Source organism: Onychostoma macrolepis, chromosome 15 (assembly GCF_012432095.1).
Source record: "Onychostoma macrolepis isolate SWU-2019 chromosome 15, ASM1243209v1, whole genome shotgun sequence".
NCBI classification, from domain to species: domain Eukaryota; kingdom Metazoa; phylum Chordata; class Actinopteri; order Cypriniformes; family Cyprinidae; genus Onychostoma; species Onychostoma macrolepis.
Window position 1 is genome coordinate 25,274,943 of NC_081169.1, and position 17,867 is coordinate 25,292,809.

Genomic DNA, 17,867 nt, shown 5'->3' on the forward strand with positions numbered 1-17,867 from the left:
GTTCAAATTTACATATCCAATATGATGCATCAGGCTTTTGATGAATATTTCTTTTTTTCATCTCTCAATCATCATCATATTTGCATTGCATTTATATTTTGCCTCCCAAAATAAAAACTGCATAGCTTTGATCATAAATCTAAGCATTTAAATACAATCTTACTAAAACACACTGATATGCAATTTATGTAACTAGTCTGCTATACGGTTATCATAATAAAATTTTTGGTCATAATTAGCATCTGCATTCTGAGCCAATTTACATATTTTGCTCAGTTTGGGCCTCTGAATGAAAAGCGAATATTTCTTCTTTTTTTCAAATGTGAACATATTTGTATATATATTATATACTGTTCCAAAAAAAAAAAATGGATTAAGTTAGAATTGATCCCATATAATGTTTTTCACTGAACATGCATTGTTTCATTATTCTGTAATCTGTTTTTCTCTTTCACCCACATTGAGTTAGCCTAGCAGCTACCAATGTGAATTAGCCCACTAGCTAACACTGAACAACACTAACCCACTCAAAACTGCAATGAAAGACTCCAGTCCCGACAGGCTAGGCCTGTTCATTCTTTCAGCAATATGTTCCCAAGCAATAAACTCTCACATTTGCCTTTTGTACCATCTCTCTTTTATGAATGATATCCAAAATCTCTGATGCTGCTTTGGAACCGGTGGCCATTTGCCCGAGGAAAGCCGGTCATCGTGTTTGTTGTTGGGTGTCGTTTTGGAAGCATACGCAGGGCCTGCCCCTTCCTGGCATCCTTTCAGTCGAGCGATATGCTGTGTAGGCGTGCTGTCCTGCTGCATCCAGCCTTCTCGAAGCAGCATCAAGGCAAATCCCACAGAATGGATACAGCATCCTGGTATTCTTCTGACAGCCGTTTTTCCAAAATCTCAAAATGACGGTTTGATGGCATAGAGTTGAGTTTACAATTGCAAAAATGAACCGTTAGAAATGGTTGCGCTATGTTCAGTGTAGGTTTCTAGCTACACAGCAGTCTTGCTCATCTTGCTTGACACTTGTCTTTGAGTGGGCATGTTGAAGAATGTCTTGGCCTGTGTTTGAAAACCATGACTCATTTTCTTTTTTTAATGGCTTGGTGACATCTTTTCCAGTGAAATTGTGGATTTAAATTTTTTCCGCTGTGGGGGAAAAGCCAAGCATCTCTACACGTTTTGAAATGTCAGTCAAAAGCCATTTTGAATAGTGTTAAAACAACAAATTTGATTTCAAGAAAGCAGGTGTGGTTGGTCTTTATCTAAATATTTACACGTTTATGACAAATCTCCCACAGTGGTTGCAGTTTAACCACAGTTTGAAGCTCTTTACCGTCTTAAATATCCCATGATCTGCGCTTTAACCTTCTGTTGCATTATGTTGTGTAATCATTTTTGCCATCTGCTGTGTCTGAGCAAACAGAGCCTTTGCTCTCTATATGTTCAGAACAGTCAGCGGCGTTAATAGACCCGGAATGTCTTAAAATATCATGTTGTCTACATGTAAGATAGACCCTGTCCAGTGACATGAGTTGGCTGTTAAATGTTCTGTAGAGTAAACAGTTTATTGTCATTGAATTGTTCTGGTCATTTGCTCACGATGGTCAAACAAAGTCATTTTCGGGTCCAGTGAGTTTTCGATGTGGGCAGGACTATCTGGCTTGGAAACCAAGCGACCAACAAAATGGAGTATTGCTTGTCATAGCTGGGTTAAGATCTAAGTTTCTACATGGCTGTAAAGGCTTCTGTTATCCATTAGAGAAAAAATATATATTTATGTTTTATTTTAATATTTTAGAATATTATTTTTAATGATATCTGTTTATGTATTTATATATATTTTTTTTTTGCGTTTTATTTGTATATTGTTTTATATAATTTCGTTCTTTTTTTATAATTGTATGTATTTACATTTTGTTTAATTTATGGGATTTTACATTTGAAATTTTCGTTTTTAATTTTTTGTATTTTTTTTTAAATATCTGATATCTTCAGTATACCATGGTACCACTGTAGTACTTCTAAGGGCTGCATTAAGTGTCTGCTTGTGCTGTTGTACACAAACAAATTATTCGACACATCTCAAGGTCTTTGTAAAGGAAATATAAAAATAAATAAATCTCTGCTCTCAAACTCTTTATGAAGGGAACATAAAGAATGCTAGTGGAGAATATTGCAATCATATTCAAAGGTTTCACTTCCTTGTGAATGCACTGGCATCCTTGAGCTTCTAATTGGAATAGATTTAATTTTGTTCCCTGTTATCCGACAGTTTTTAAGAGAGGACCTCAACTACCATGACCCCAAAGCAAAGCACAATAGTTTCCACGGTGACGACCAGCTCATAAGCGTGGAAGACCTGTGGAACGCCTGGAAGAGTTCGGAAGGTGAGTGTGACCGTTTCATAATGAGCCATTAGCGCAAAAACTGCTCGTCATGCTTTTCTCACATGTAATTGGGAGTATGTTGTACCTTTTCATGAGAAACTGCACATCGGTTGACCTTTGCTAATGCAGGCTCATATTCTTAGGTTTTTGCTGACTTTGAGTCAGATTTTGTTTTTTTTATGTCTAGTTTTTTCAGTTGATTGCACAATGTGCCTCGAACTGTACAGCTGAATGAAATGCTGAGGAATTATTTTTTTTAATTATTTAAATTCATTCTGTGATACCACATGGTTTTGACATGGCATATGTATCATTAATAACAAAATGGTTTTCTTTTACATTACTTGCATTACTTTTACATTAATACAATGGTAAAGGAATATGAAAAACTATCACTGCCATAATGTTTATCTTATTTTACAGTATGTCTGTAAAATATGAACACTATTTATAAATAATGTTACACTTTTTTTTTTTTCAGTGAAATATTACAACAAATATGTCTTTATTTTTAGTAATAACAACAACAATAATAATAATAATGTGTATATCTCAATGTAACATGGTACAATCATAATGCTGGTGCATGGTGCTTTTTGTAGGGCATGTGTTAAGTGCTAGCATAAATGGGCCTCTTAGCAGCAGGAGTGTGAACACTTAGGAAGCCAGTTTTCAATGGTTTTCAACACCTCCTCCAAATTCAGATAAACTCCAGATCTGCTCCAGAACACTCAACATGTGTGTCCTGCTCATAAATGTACAGCTGTGAATGAGGCCTTGGTAAAATGCTAAAAGGAATAAAAGCTTGCTGCAGTGTATCTACTGGACCGGAATGTGTCGCAGGTTTGTGTCTGAAAGAAAGAAAATAAATAAATAAATACATTAAATAATGCTGAATTAGTAAGTAACCATATGTTAGTGTTAAGTCAGGACATCACAATAAATTTACCTATCAAGTTTTTGTTTAGTGAAGACGCCCATAACAACAAAATAGTTTGTTTGACCTCATCCTCAAATCATGAACAAAACTATGCAAAGTAACAGAAAATACTAGTTATTCATCTAGTTAATCATGTATCTATATTATCTTTATTGTCTACATAGGAAGCTAGTAACATAGTGACTGCATCATTGATTATCCCATTATAACTGATGCTGTGATAATTTAGTACAATAAAAGGTTATTGAAAATAATTATATGAAATAAATACTGTTATTTATTCTTGATAAAAGTATCTTGGTTTCCACAGAAATATTAAGCAGCACATCTGTTTTCAACATTGATAATAAGAAATGTTTTTTGAGCAGCAAATCAGCATTTTAGAATGGTTTCTGAAGGATCGTGTGACACTAACAGGGGTGCAAACTTGTCACCTTTCGGCAAAATTTGCCGTTTTCACCTTGAAATAGGTTATTCACGTGAATCGTGTAGATCTGTAAAGAAAAAAAAAAATTAATGGGGGGTCGTATCTGCGCGTCATCTGTGTCACGTCACCTGTAGCGTTTTTTCCCCTGTTGGCAAAGGAATGGACCCGCCCTACTCTGCCTCTGATTGGCTTACCTTAATGTCCTTTCCCTCAACCAACCAATCTCACTCCTGAAGCATAACTTTTAGACGCTGCAGGCAAGCTATCCATATTTCCAGAGGCTACGTAAAACGTGTAGGAACAAGCTAACGGCAAGCAACTTATGACCGAATGAAGAATGTGCATCAGTGTGTTTTTTTTCTTTTTTCCGTTTTATTTCATTTATGAAGGTGATGTAAACTGAATAATTATATATTCTATTATAATTATATAATAATATTGTGTGTAGGCTATGTAACTTATATAGTTTTCATTTTATTCATTTCAACAACTTTACCGACACTGCATATAGTCTTTGGCTGCGTCCATTGCATCCGACACGTTTTTTCACGGACACGCCGCCAAATCGGAAACTCGGGGCTTAAAGAAAATTTCAAGTTTCCCACTCATAATAACGACTTTGTGGTGGCGTTCATGTGCGTTCAACTCATACATGTATCTGACATGACTGTAACAGCCTATTTCAAGACGCAGAAACACCTCGCGTTTAGCCCGTCAGCTGCTTCAATAATTCGAGTGCTGAAATAAATATTTACAGTGGTTTATTTGCCCTGATTAAGTTCATGTATCTTAACAACAGTCCTTGTTGAGTTGTCGCTCAAACATCTTTTAATCATATAAAGGTGTCACCTTTTTCACCCCTGACGAGTTTGCACCCCTGCACTAAAGACTGGCGTAATGATGCTATAAATTCAGCTTTACCATCACAGAAATAAATGATATTTTAAAATATATGAACTGTTATTTTAATGTTTAATGTTTTACTGTGTTTTTGATCAAATAAATGCAATCAAGACTTATTTTAAAAACATTTAAAAATCATACCAACCCTAAACTTTTGAAAGGTATTGCAGGTTATAATTGAACCTATTTATATGTTAACCCTGTTAGTTATCCTATTTAAGGGTTGCACTTAGTGCTGATATGTTGCTAATGTAGCCGTTTAAAAAAATATATAGTTTGCCACATCCCTATGAATGAATGAATTCACACTTGCTACTTGCACTTCCTTCATCTGGAAATGAAAAGTCAAGTTAAGCACATTGTATTATGGGATTGCGTGATGCGTCATGCATGTGTTCTGGTTGTGCACATTTAAATTCTTGGATCGTAACTATAAACCCTCCCCAATGTCTGTCTAGGGTTCAGGCGTTCTCTCTGTGTTTCCTCTGGTCCTCGTTTTCTCTCTCTCTCTTTTTATTTCTCTGTGGTCTGTTTTATCCTGCATTGCAGCTCTTCCTCAAAGTGCAGCTGAAGAGCCAAGGCTATGAAAGCCAATCTGTCCCAGCCGAGCCCACACACACACACACACACACACACACACACACACACACAGCAGAGTTTTGTGCCAGGGTCAGGCGAGAGAGATATACTCTTACAGTGCTTTCATTGAGAGCTGGCACTGTCTGCTTTTTTTTTTTTTTTTCAAATGTGGTGTGACAGTGAATATCTCTGTTATTTATGCCAGTGTAATATTTTTACTCCATTAAAATGTGATTTCTATGCTGGATGGTTTTTATGCCAGCTATCAATCTGCTCTGTATGCTTTATTTTTGGACTTTTCCCTTTTCATTGTAATATCATGGGCAGTTTTGATCGCTTAGTATGTCATTGCTATTGATGGCTGATTAACTGCAATGAATCTTGGCCTCTGGCAAACTTCTTTGCGTGTTTTTGTCAGAATGTGACACAGCAGATAACCCTAGCAGTGTCCCAAAAAGTCATGTGACGTGGGTAAACGTTATAATTACAAATATGAAAACAAATAATATTTAATCTTTTTAGTAAGCGTTTTATTTTGATGTTTCCTATTTTTACATTAGATTTGATTTTTTTATGGATTATTCGTTTTTATTTTTTGTTAATTTTATTAATTATTAGCTTTTATTAGACTCGTGTAGTTTTTTCATAAACCCCAGTTCAAGTAAGTTTGTTCTAAGATATGTGTATGTGTGTGTGTGTGTGTGTGTGTGTGTGTGTATATATGTATGTTCAGTCTGACATGAAAGATTTGGCTTCTACCCAAGATCTCACCAGGCTCGTATTGTACAGTCAAGGCTAAAAAAAAAAAAAACACGCACCGCATGATTAGGATCATTCATCAATTGATTAAAAGCGATAAATTCAGCATGAAAGAGAAACTTCTTCAGAATCAGATATTGACCCTTTTTCTCTTTCACGCTCTATTCCCTGCAGACCTCTGATGTAACGATTTGTTTTTTAAAAACGGTCACGATTCTTACTAAATTAAAAACTCCATTAGGAGACTCGTTTTAAGTCAAAACCACCCACTTTTGGTCACACGTTCTACACAGCATTTATCAGCTTGTTTTGATTAAATGAATTCTGATACGTGATGATGTTCATGAATTTGGCCTAATTTTAGCTTTGTGTTTCTCTTCCCCAGTGTACAACTGGACAGTGGATAAGGTTGTGGAGTGGCTTATTGACTACGTCGAGCTGTCACAATATGAAGAAGCCTTCCGGAAGATGAATTTCAATGGCACATCCATGCCCCGGTGAGTAAAGGACCAATTAACGGGTAGAGTGGTCGTTAAAGCTGTAATTGTAAAAGTATAATTTTTATAATATTGTGTATATATAATACAAATTATTTTAATAGTGCATTGTTTATAATTGTGTATACGCATATGCACACTACTGTTAAAAAAGTCTTTTATGCAAACCAAGGCTGCGTTTTGATCAAATAAACGGTAATAATGTGATTATAGTTCAAGATAACATTTTCTATTTTAATATTTTTAAAATGTAATTTATTCCTGTGATGATAAAGCTGAATTTTCAGCATCATTACTCCAGTCTTCAGTGTCACACGTTATCCTTTAGAAATAATTTTAATAAGCTGATTATTATTATCAGTTTTGAAAACCGTTGTGCTGCTTAATATTTTTATTTTGCAATGCATTTTTTTTTCAGTGTTCATTGATGAATAGAAAATTCAGAACAGCATTTGAAATAGAAATGTTGGTACATTGTCTTTTGCTGTCACTTTTTGTACAGTTTAATGTATCCTTGCTTTAATAAAAGTATTAATTTCTTAAAAGAAATTACTGACCCTTAACTTTTGAATGGTAGTGTGTAAGTAAATATAACATTTATAAAACACATTCTATCCCAGTTTAATATGCCCAGACAACTGGAATTCATGCTAAGCCATTTGTAAATTGGTTTCTTTTCCCCAAAAATGGTGATGCTAGTAGTGAAAAAAATAAACACAGCAGCTTTAAAGAAAAGAGCAGGATGTGTTGAATATGTTTGAGACTGCTCTTAACTTCTGACATGCTGGTTAAATTAGTTTTGTCTAAGTGTGATGGGAAACACTTGACACTTATCCTAACTGAGCATTTATTCTATTTTCGGTAAGACAGGAATTACTTGACACTCAAAACTTGACCGCCGTGAGCATCATTCCTCGATTTAAAACCTATTTATTATGGTCAAATGTTTCTTATTTAGTTCTGAAACGCATTTTTGCCATTTCTGGCCTCTTATTCAGAACACTTCTGCTCCACTTTTGTATTCATTTATTTATTTTTCTCTTTTCTAGATTGGCGGTAAAGAACGTTACTTTGACACAGACCGTCCTGAAGATTCTGGACCGGAGTCACTTTCAGAAACTACAGCTCAAGGCTCTGGATACCGTTCTGTTTGGAGCTCCAATGAGTGAGTAAGATTTTCCTCTGGTAGAGCATCATAAATTGAACCAAAGCCATAAATCGCAAACTTTCAACTAACCTAAATCTGTCATGTATCTGTCATATTCTAGAAATGTTTTTAGCAATCTGTACCTTGTGTCTGCTTAGTTGTGATTGTTTCACTCTAATCTGACTTTACCTTTAAACATGTTCAAACGTGAGCCAGCTTCAGATGATTTATAGCCCACTAAAACATGCAAATAAGCTCAGAGGAACCTGCTTATCTACTTGGGCTTCAGATGTCTTTTAGTGAACTGCCAGCAATTGCTGTTCTGTATGTGGGAGGGGCGGTAGAAAAGCAAACGTGGTGTTTGGTATCTGAGAAACAGCCAACTGTTAGTTTGGACTGGCATTTATCTGGAAAACTCTGTCATCCAACATGGCTTTGGCATTTAGGATGCATCACTGTTTAAAGCCTTCGTATGCAGGAAGATCAAATAGTTGTTGTTTTTTTTTACAGTATTAGTCAGAGAGTGAGTAGCTACACTGTTCAAAAGTTTGACTTTTTTTTTTTTTTAATGAAAGAAGTCTCACCAAGGTTGCATTTATTTGATAAAAAAATATTGCTTTTTCCTATGGTGCGTGAGTTTTCAGCATCATTACTCCAGTCTTCAGTGTCACATGATCCTTCAGAAATTATTCTAATATGCTGATATGCTACTCAAGAAACATATTATTATAATCGGTGCTTAATATTTTTATGGAAACGGTTACATTTTGTCAGGATTCTTTGGTAATTAGAAAGTTCAAAAGGACAGCAACTGTAACTTTTGGTCAATTTAATGCTGAATAAAACTAAACAATATATTTGAACAATAGTGTATTATAGAGACCAAAAACAGGCTAACAATAGCATTTTTAAGCTACTTCTAGACAAAAAGACCAGATGAACCCATTGCCATATTTCGCCATATTGATCAATGCAATTTCTTTCATTTTATTTTTCCGCAGTGTTCCTTTTTTTTTTTTTTTTTTTGAATGTTCCTTGAGACCAATTAGCCAGCATCCACAGGTCTAGCGAGGCTCGTAGTCATCTGCTGTAGGCCGATTGGGAAAGCTTGAGGAGCTGTATAGGGAGGGTGTAGACGATCACTCTGTATTCTGAGCACACGTCTTTGGCGCACTAAAACAGATGCGGCCCGTCGTGTCTAGCCCTCCAGAATGCTGCTGTACTGGTTCGGCAGGTTTACAGGTATTTGTAAAAGAGAGACCATTTTTGATGCATTCCCTTTCTTTTGTTTAATTGACGCCTTTTGTTTTTGCACAAATGCTTGTTCCCAGGAGCACATTCTTACACAGTCTGTTACATTCCTGGGAATGTTATCTAAAGAATCTACCTTGACCTGAAAACGGGTTCAGTCTGTGCCAGCATGCGCTCTTTTCTGTTTGCTGACCATACATCAGCTTGGTTTGTATGTCACAGATTGTACAGTAACCACACCCCAGAATACACCAGGGCTGACATAACCATGTGATTTACATGCCTTTTGTTATGAGCAGGAACAAAGTTGTTTTAGTGCTAGAATGAGAGTGTTTGACATTTCATGAACGTGATTTAGCACAACGCTAAATGTCTCGTTCAGAATGCTGTTCCAGATCTTGCCAAAGCACTAGTTTTTATTAGCTAGGTGACATGACTTCCTTTCTGTTATTGGCATTGTTTATAAATATTTATTTTGAATTTATAGCTCCTTGACAGAGAATTGGCCCAAAAAAGCTGGGTCATCCTGTCAGAGATGTTGTGAACAGTGTGCAGGTGTTCTGTTTTTATGTGGTGTGTATATATTTCCTTCTTTTTGTATAAAAGAGCTACCTTGTGCTTTTAAAATTATAGTCTGTTGTACTATGTAGACATACTTTACAACAGCACTCACAGTGTGAAGCTATTAAATTCAGAAAATAACTTTGGATGCATGATAAATTGTTACTTTATTGGCTGATAATAGTTTTAAATTAAAATTTAGATTTTTAAATTTTTTTATTATTTTAAACTTGGATTAATCTGACACTCAAAGTAAATCTTTAAAACACTAATATATTAACACTGTTAAATTTTGTCTTTAGCAGGTTGCAAAATAATTTTTTTTCATACTGTGCATTTATATTCTGATGCTTAAATTCACCTTTTAAACGACTGATTTTTGTTATTTAGAAAAAACCTGTGTACATTTTAATATTGAGCATTTATCAGCAACAAGCAATAAGAATTTTGATAAATGTTTCTTGAGCGACAAATTAGCATATTAAAATTTCTGAAGGATCATGTGACACTGAAGACTGAATAATGATAGTTATTGAATAATGAAATGATGAAAATTCAGCTTGGCATCAGTTAAAAAAAAAAGTATTAAAATAGAAAAACTTTTTTTTTTTTAACATTTCACAATTGTACTAAGCAAAACAAATATATTTCAGAAAAATAAAAAATAAACTTACCAACCCCAAACCTTTGAACACTACTGTGTATTTTCAGCAGATGAATTTCTATTGATCATTGCATCATATAAGTTTTATTACTTTTAATACCTCTGTCCTTCTATTAGAGCGACAATGGAAAATTGTTTTTATTGCAACCTTAATTTTAGACATTTGCGTTTGACATTCCCTACTGTGCTTCCTATTATAAAAACATCTGCTGTCAGCCCTCATTGAGACCGTCAGTGATTTGTCACAGTGATCTTAACATGGAGTCATAGACTGATGGTCTGTATTTGGCAGATCTCATTGTTCAAGTTGACTCTGAAGAGGTCCGGCTCCAGAAAACCAGGGAGATGGTGCAGCCTGCATGTGACGGCTCAACACCACCCTACCGAGCTTTAGACACCGATTACAGCTGTCCGTACTTCAGGACAGTACTATCATCAAAAACACGACTCTCATATCCCCCGTTTTTGTTAAAATCGCTGACACAGTTGACAGGCTTTAAAAGCCTACGCCTCAACGTTTAACAAAAACATTTGAATAATTTGTCTCCAGAGAGCGTCCCATCACTGCCTTCTGCTTTAGAGATTTGTTTTTAATGTTACAGCCATAGAGCAGCTGTTAGTGCAGATGTTTCAGACACATTGAGCTGTGGTTCTCATGTGGGTCATGCAGGTTTAAGTTCAGCCTTCCTTTGCATTTCCTATTATTCTACACTACCATTCAAAAGTGTGGAAGAATTAAGTTTTTTTTTTTTTTATGCTCAGCAAAGATTTTAAAGCAAAACTAATAGCCTGTTCACCAATTGTAAAATATAATTTATTCCTATTATTTTAATATATTTTAAAATTTATTTCTGTAATGCAGAGCAGAATTTTCAGATGCCATTGCACCAGTCTTCAGTGTCACATGATCCTTCAGAAATCATTCTAATATGCTAATATTGTCATAGTCATTATATTTTAATTTATTCATTACAGAAATAAATTACCTTTTAAAATGCATTACAATAGAAATTGTTATTGCAGATGATATTACAGATTTTACTGTATTTTTTATTAAATAATTGCAGTCTTTCAAAAATGGTGTAAACCTTTGGCTGGTAGTGTATATCCTTTATAATCAAAGGCAAAAGCTCTGCAAAAAGTGTTTTAGTGTGTTAGTTTTTGGTTATCAAAGCTATCAAGCTGATGCAGACCAACTATTTTTCATGCGAGACAACCGGTCGTGATCCCTAGAGGATGAGGAGTTGAGAAGTGTTTTTTTTTGTTTTGTTTTTTTTCCATCTCTCAATGCAGACATTTATATTTAATAATGCTTATGTAAAGGTAGAGTAAGAAATTGAGTCATCCAGGGTCAGGGCTGTGTGCTGTCCCCGGGGCTATTGTTAGGTTAACTGTCTTGCCCAATGGCACAGCAGTGGTAAGTATTGCAGCACTGTAACCGCAGAAGCCCATGTATCCCTACAGTAAATGTAAGTGAATGCTTTAACCTTTACGTGATGAATGCACTGCAGCTTACTCTGTGTTCCAGTACAATATTTGCAAGAAAAAAGCTTTTAATGCCATGCATTAAACAGCTTTGTGGGAAGCATTTGGACAGCTTGCAGAGAAAGCTTGTGTATTGCATGCATCGGTTTGCAAACTGAATTTCGATGTTCTTGCCTCATTGTGCAGAATGCAGATTGACTTCTACTACTACAACCTACACCTCAGCTTTGCACTCTTAAATGGGTCATGAGATCTGTTCCAAAACCTTTTGAGCTGCCTACATATGCAGCATTTTAAAGCATCATCGACACACTTCTCATGCGAAAGCTGTTGAAGGTGTCCTTTGTTTCATTCAGTACTGAAAAGTATCAATTCAAAAACTGTTCAATCTATTAATAAAAGGGCTGTTTTACCCAGAGACGTTGCTCACTGATTTATTGTTTGTCTTATTAGAAATATTGCAAATAATGAGTTCATTTCTGTCTTATTCACTGTGTTTACTAAAGGACTATACTTGTCTGATGTATGGTTTCTGTCTCTCACAGTGAACAGACATAACCATCTGAAGGACTTCATGCTGGTGGTGTCAATAGTCATCGGAATGGGAGGCTGCTGGTTCGCTTACATCCAGAACCGGCACTCTAAAGACCACATGAAGAAGATGATAAAAGACCTGGAGAGCCTCCACCGGGCGGAGCAGAGCCTTCACGACCTACAGCAGAAGTGAGAACCTGTTCCGCTCTCTCTATTTTTAGATTCTTGGACAAGTGTAAGAAACTCAAAGCACTTGACACACGTGTAAGGAGGCACAGTCTGCGCTGTTTTTAATTCACTCCAATGATTTCCTGGTTTTATGAAGCCCCTCCCTTAGAAATACGCGATGGGCTCAGATTGGTTAGCTTGCCCAGTGTATTGTGATTCACTAAACCGCCTAGTGTGCGTTCAGAAACGTCACGCCCCTCATCTCAGAGCATGCACTACGGTTATTATTGCTTATCAATTTGAGCCCGTTTGAGAGACGGAGGATATTAGTGAAGAGGATCGTGCGGAACCTGTGCAAGAGCATGGCTCTTAGTGGTATGTTTTTGTTTTTTGTTTGTTTTTTTGTTGCTGTCTCATACTTTTAGATACGCTGTTATTTGTAAATGCTACTGCTTATTTTAGCTTTTAATATGCGGTTTTATCCTGATTAAAGCTTTAATACAGCACGGCAACCGCATGCGCGTCCATGTTTAACGCTTCTCATAGATATGTGAAAAAGATCTGTCTGTCTATACACATTGTGTATAATTGGAACACAGTTTATTGAAGGAGCTGACGATCTGAATGCGAGAGCGAGAGAGAGAAAGAAGTACGCGGAAGCCATTCTGGCGGATGATGTAGGACGTTGGCGTCGTGTGCGCACCTCTGAGAATATGCAGGAGCAAAGGAAACAAAGTTTCCTTATTTTAGCAAAGGAAAACCAGTCTCCGGCGTTTTGTTCTCTCTCTACATTCGTCACTAATCACGCAACGCCGACGTCCTACGTCATCCGCCGGAACACCTACCGCGTATGACAGTCAGCGGAAGTGAGAAAAAAGTGTTTATGTTTGTAATATGGATATTTATCTTACAAAATGCATGGATTCACTACAGGAGGCCTTTATTCAACCCCCCTCCCCCCAGAGCCATGTGAGGCATGTTATTATGGCTGCGCGCACTTTTTCACGTCTTCTGAATTGTTGACAAAAAGCGCCCGCTTATCCCATTGTAAGGCTTTGGAGGGCAATGACAATTTTTAATATAATTCAGAAAGAAGAAAGTCATATACACCTAGGATGCTTTGAGGGTGAGTAAAACAGGCAAATTTTCATTTTTGGGTGAACTAACCCTTTAAGAACCGCTGCTTTAGAACATTGATTTTAAAACTTGTGAATCCATTAGAATCGTTAGAAAACCGAATCACGATTCATATATGATTAGGTTTTTTCTTGCACCCCTAGTTCTGACGCCTAGCTCTTCCTCTTCTCTAAAGCAGCGCAACATGGCCTCGCCCCCTTTGTTGGATGTTCCCGGGGCAGGGTTTATCTACAGGGAAGTAGCTTGTTGTAGTCCCTACAAGCCGTTTTTGTAGGCATTAAACTGCCATAATTTTAAAAGGCGATGTCTTCATTTGCATTGAACTTTCAGCATCGTAACTTTGCAGATATTGTTTATGCACAAACATTACGCACTAACTAACTGATTATAGTGGAAGAAACCACTGACATATAATGTTTTTACGCACAGGAGTTCATAAAGTGAGAATGGCATTGCGTATGATTTACCGTAACTATCTAAATGAATTCCTGTATGCTTTGATATCTCAAAATACTGTTTTTACAGTGTTTAGTGAGCCTGGATTCCCTTCTGAGGGAACAGGATGTGGAGCCACCTGGGAATAAACTGCAGTGGAGAACATATGTATAAGAGAAAGAGGAATGGCTTGAAAATGAGGAAGATATCTATCTGTCTGTCTATCTGTCTTTCTTTCTGTCATTCTGTCTTAATTTAAAATACTTGAAGTTCTGTCCTAATGCTATGGGGACTTCACGATTTTGAAAACTGCATATTTGATAAAATAGTACCTTGTGGTACTTGTAATGTCAAATTAAACCAAACATGTTAACCTCGTTACCATTTTGTTTTCCCAACATACATACAAATATTCAATTTATCTTAACATGGCATTATGCAGTTTATTATTCATTATTCTTTTTTTTTTTTTTTTTCTGAAAGACTTTACAGCTGTGCACAATTTATGTTTTCAAACCGGAAAAGGACCCCGTTACATCTCTCATTGCTCACTGAGAACATTTACCAGCAAGTGTTGAATACGTCAGACGGCGGTGTTTGCAAACTATTACACACATGCTGAAAATCTTTAGGAATGTGAGAATGCAGATAACGCTCATGCTCAATTCCAACAGTCATTCGCTAGCTTCCTATAGAAGTCCTCATGCAGACTTGTAGTCTGTCACCTTTTGAGAGAAAGGCACGGGAGCGAGTGCCGGCCGAGTCACCGGGTTACGTCTCCGGTGATTGGTGGGTGAGAGGCCTACAGTGCTTCGGTTGCCCCGGAGGGAGGTGATTAACCCCAGATACTTCGAATCATCTCAGCTTTTATCTCAAGGATAAAAATAAAATGAATGCCTCGGCCAGTTATGTCATACATGAACACAGGTCCTTGTGGGCTGTCGTTTCCCAAAATGTACATTTAATTTGATGTAGGCTTGTTTTAGGAACATTTCGAGATGAAACGAAATGTCAGTTTGCCCTTTAAACAAGCTGCAGTGACCATTTGTATGTAGGCATTTTTTTTCTCCATTTGAGAAGTATTGTGAAGGCTTATCAAGGCGTGTTGAGTCAGGCTTTGCAGCAGTTTCCTGTGTAGGTGTGTTGATGCATTTCACACCAGACAAACCTCTTCCAAATTACCACACACGTGATCCCGGTCCAGTCACTCTTTGAGTCAGAAATGAGGTGTAATGTAAACTGCCCCTTCTGCATGGCAATTTACAATTCAGTTTGATTGGAATTGCATGTTGTGAAGTAGAATTTTACATTTGCGGAAGGATGTTGTGGGTGGGTGGCATTGATTTTCAGTCGCTTTAGTGTGCCGCCACGAGGTTGCTAGGTCATTCTGGGTTGTTGCGGTGGTATTGGTAGGATGCTTAGGTGATTACATTACCAGTCAAAGGAATTCGCAAATTTAAAATTATACACATACTGCTCTCAAATCAATAAAAATATGAAAATGTGAAAACAGAATATAGTATTTTATTTACTATTACTACTGATATATTATGTAATACATTATACATGCATACACTAACAGTCAAACCTTTGAAATATTTAAGATTTTTGAATGTTTCTGGAAGACATCACCAAGGCTATTACAATTTAAACTGTTTTCTGTTTGATTTGTTTTTAAAATATATATAAATATTAGGGGTGGCATGGTACACAGATGTCACGGTTCGGTACGTACCTCGGTTCGGGGTCACTGTTCGATACAATTTCGGTACAACAGGGGAAAAAAAGAAATCTACTATGCTCAGTTTCTTTTCATTTATTTTGAACAGACAGTAGTGCAAATTACAATTTTTCCCATCTAGATGTGAAAATACTAAATATTATTACATGTTATATATATAAAATCTGTTTTGTTTTCATTGTGTGTGTGTGTGTGTACACAAATAAAAGCAGACCTTTATACAGTGATTATTAATAAGACAATAAGTGTTTAAAGTTGATTCTGCTGGTATAAGGAAACAGTTGAAGTGATTGCGCCGGAGAGCACACATATACACACACACACACACACCAGTTCCAGCATTGCTAACTTGACAGCTCAGTTGGTACTTTATCAAAATAAAATACAGTGAGCCAAACATCAGCACGCGCCTCTGTGTCACCGTTGGAATGCGACTGAAGTACAAAGCCTATAATTTACATAATAAATAATAGCTTAGCATTCAGATACTTTACATCGCAAATATGGAAATACTATGGAATATTTGGATTTGTGCCGAATGAGAGAGGTAGGATACACGAGCACAAAGCTCCATTTCGCAAACAGTTGAGTGCGCAAGCCTTTAAAGTATACTCCCTTGTCAGTCTATGTCAGAGACGCGTTCAGAATCAACACATGGTCACGGTCTGGGGGCTTTGTTTTCAAGTGCGCAACTCATGGCATTCGCTGTTCTTCTGCTGGCGGTTATCAAACAGCGTTGCATTACTGCGGGCGCCCCCTTCTGGATTGGGGGTGAATTGCCTGTATTCGTCGTAAGGCCTCATGAACCGAACCGAGACGCCCGTACCGTGACGGTTCGGGACGAATACATGTACCGTGCCACCCCTAATAAATATAAATCCTGGGATTGCAAAGCCGATTTTTAGCATTATGGTTTTCAGTCTCAAATGGTTCTTATTATTTACAGTTATAATAATAACCATGATTTTTTTTTTTTTTTTTTTTATAAAGGATTCTTTGAATAGAAAGTTTGGAAGAACTGCATTTATTTAAAATATAAATCTTTTGTAATGTTATGTCTTCACTGTCATTTTTGATCAATTTAATGCACCCTTGTTTAATAAATTTATTTCTCTTATTTTATTTTTTTATAAATGAATACAAATTTCTTTTTTTTTGGCTTTCATTTTAGCTTTGAAAAGAGTTTAATAGAAAAGTACTTTTACAGCTGTCTTCACTGTAACTGGCACTCTGGGACAAATTACTTTTAAAGTTTATTACTTGACATTACGGCATTTTTAAAAAATTTTTTAAATGGTATTGAGAATTTCATTTTAATTCTCTCTCTAGTGTATTTGAGGCAAGCTCACATGACTCTCATTCTTAGAAACCATCCTTATACTCTCCCATAACTCTGACATGCTTATTTGACCCTCATAAAATCAGATGTGAGAGAATGTTCTTGACAATGAACCGTGTTTATCTAAGCTTGCATGCATGTTTGTGGGAGAGGAATAAAAGAAGAGTTGAATTAATCATTGCATGCATATAGTCTATTGTGTGTAGCGTCTTTTGTTTTCATAACTGTACTTTCACCAGCACAAAAGAGTGTTTTGTTTTGAATTTGTGAGTAAAACACACAATTATCGTTTGAGCTCAAGCAACTTTAGAACTAAAACTTTAAAGCTTCCTAAATACATGATCATAAAGCATTTGAGATTGTAAATGAGAAGACTTGTCTTGCCTAGATATCTGTTGTTGGCTTGTAACACTGAGGCACGATTACTTGATTTAGAGTATGGTGAATGACCGAGGTCAGGACTGAGTGCTGAAGATTTTCGGTCTTGGCTGGAGGCTCAGATCACCTTACACTAGTCCTTCACTCAATGACCACTTCTCCCCCAGTCCACCTGTTTCTCTTTCCATCAGGCCTCCGAAGCCTTCGGTGTGCCATCTTCTGGATATCAGTGACACTGCATAAGCCATAGTTCAACTGTGTTCATTTCAAAATCCCATTCATTTTCTCCATAGAGGAATTGATTTTTAAAAATAAAGTTTTCAAAACAGACCTACCATGAGTTCAAACGGGTGACGTATACAAACTAGTCAATCTGATTTAAGCTTCATTTTAAAAGTTTAATTCTCTGTGAAGAATTATGTTACTTATAATTCAGGAGCAATTTATATTGTGTCTTATGAGGCAGTCCAGTGTCCCCTGAAATTTTGCCATTGGAAATGCCTCAAGGTAAGCCCCCAGACAAGGGAAG

At 36.5% G+C, this 17,867-nt stretch overlaps 1 protein-coding gene across 4 annotated transcripts in view; it reads left to right on the forward strand.

The window, feature by feature from the left end:
* The window catches only part of stim1a (stromal interaction molecule 1a), a 39,380-nt gene that overhangs the window by 7,689 nt on the left and 13,824 nt on the right, over positions 1-17,867 (forward strand). For all 4 annotated transcript variants that reach the window (XM_058744352.1, XM_058744354.1, XM_058744355.1 and 1 more), the window contains exons 4-7: positions 2,279-2,393; positions 6,387-6,498; positions 7,548-7,663; positions 12,152-12,329. In XM_058744352.1, coding sequence (XP_058600335.1) covers positions 2,279-2,393; positions 6,387-6,498; positions 7,548-7,663; positions 12,152-12,329 — 521 coding nt within the window. The remainder of the gene's footprint in view (positions 1-2,278; positions 2,394-6,386; positions 6,499-7,547; positions 7,664-12,151; positions 12,330-17,867) is intronic.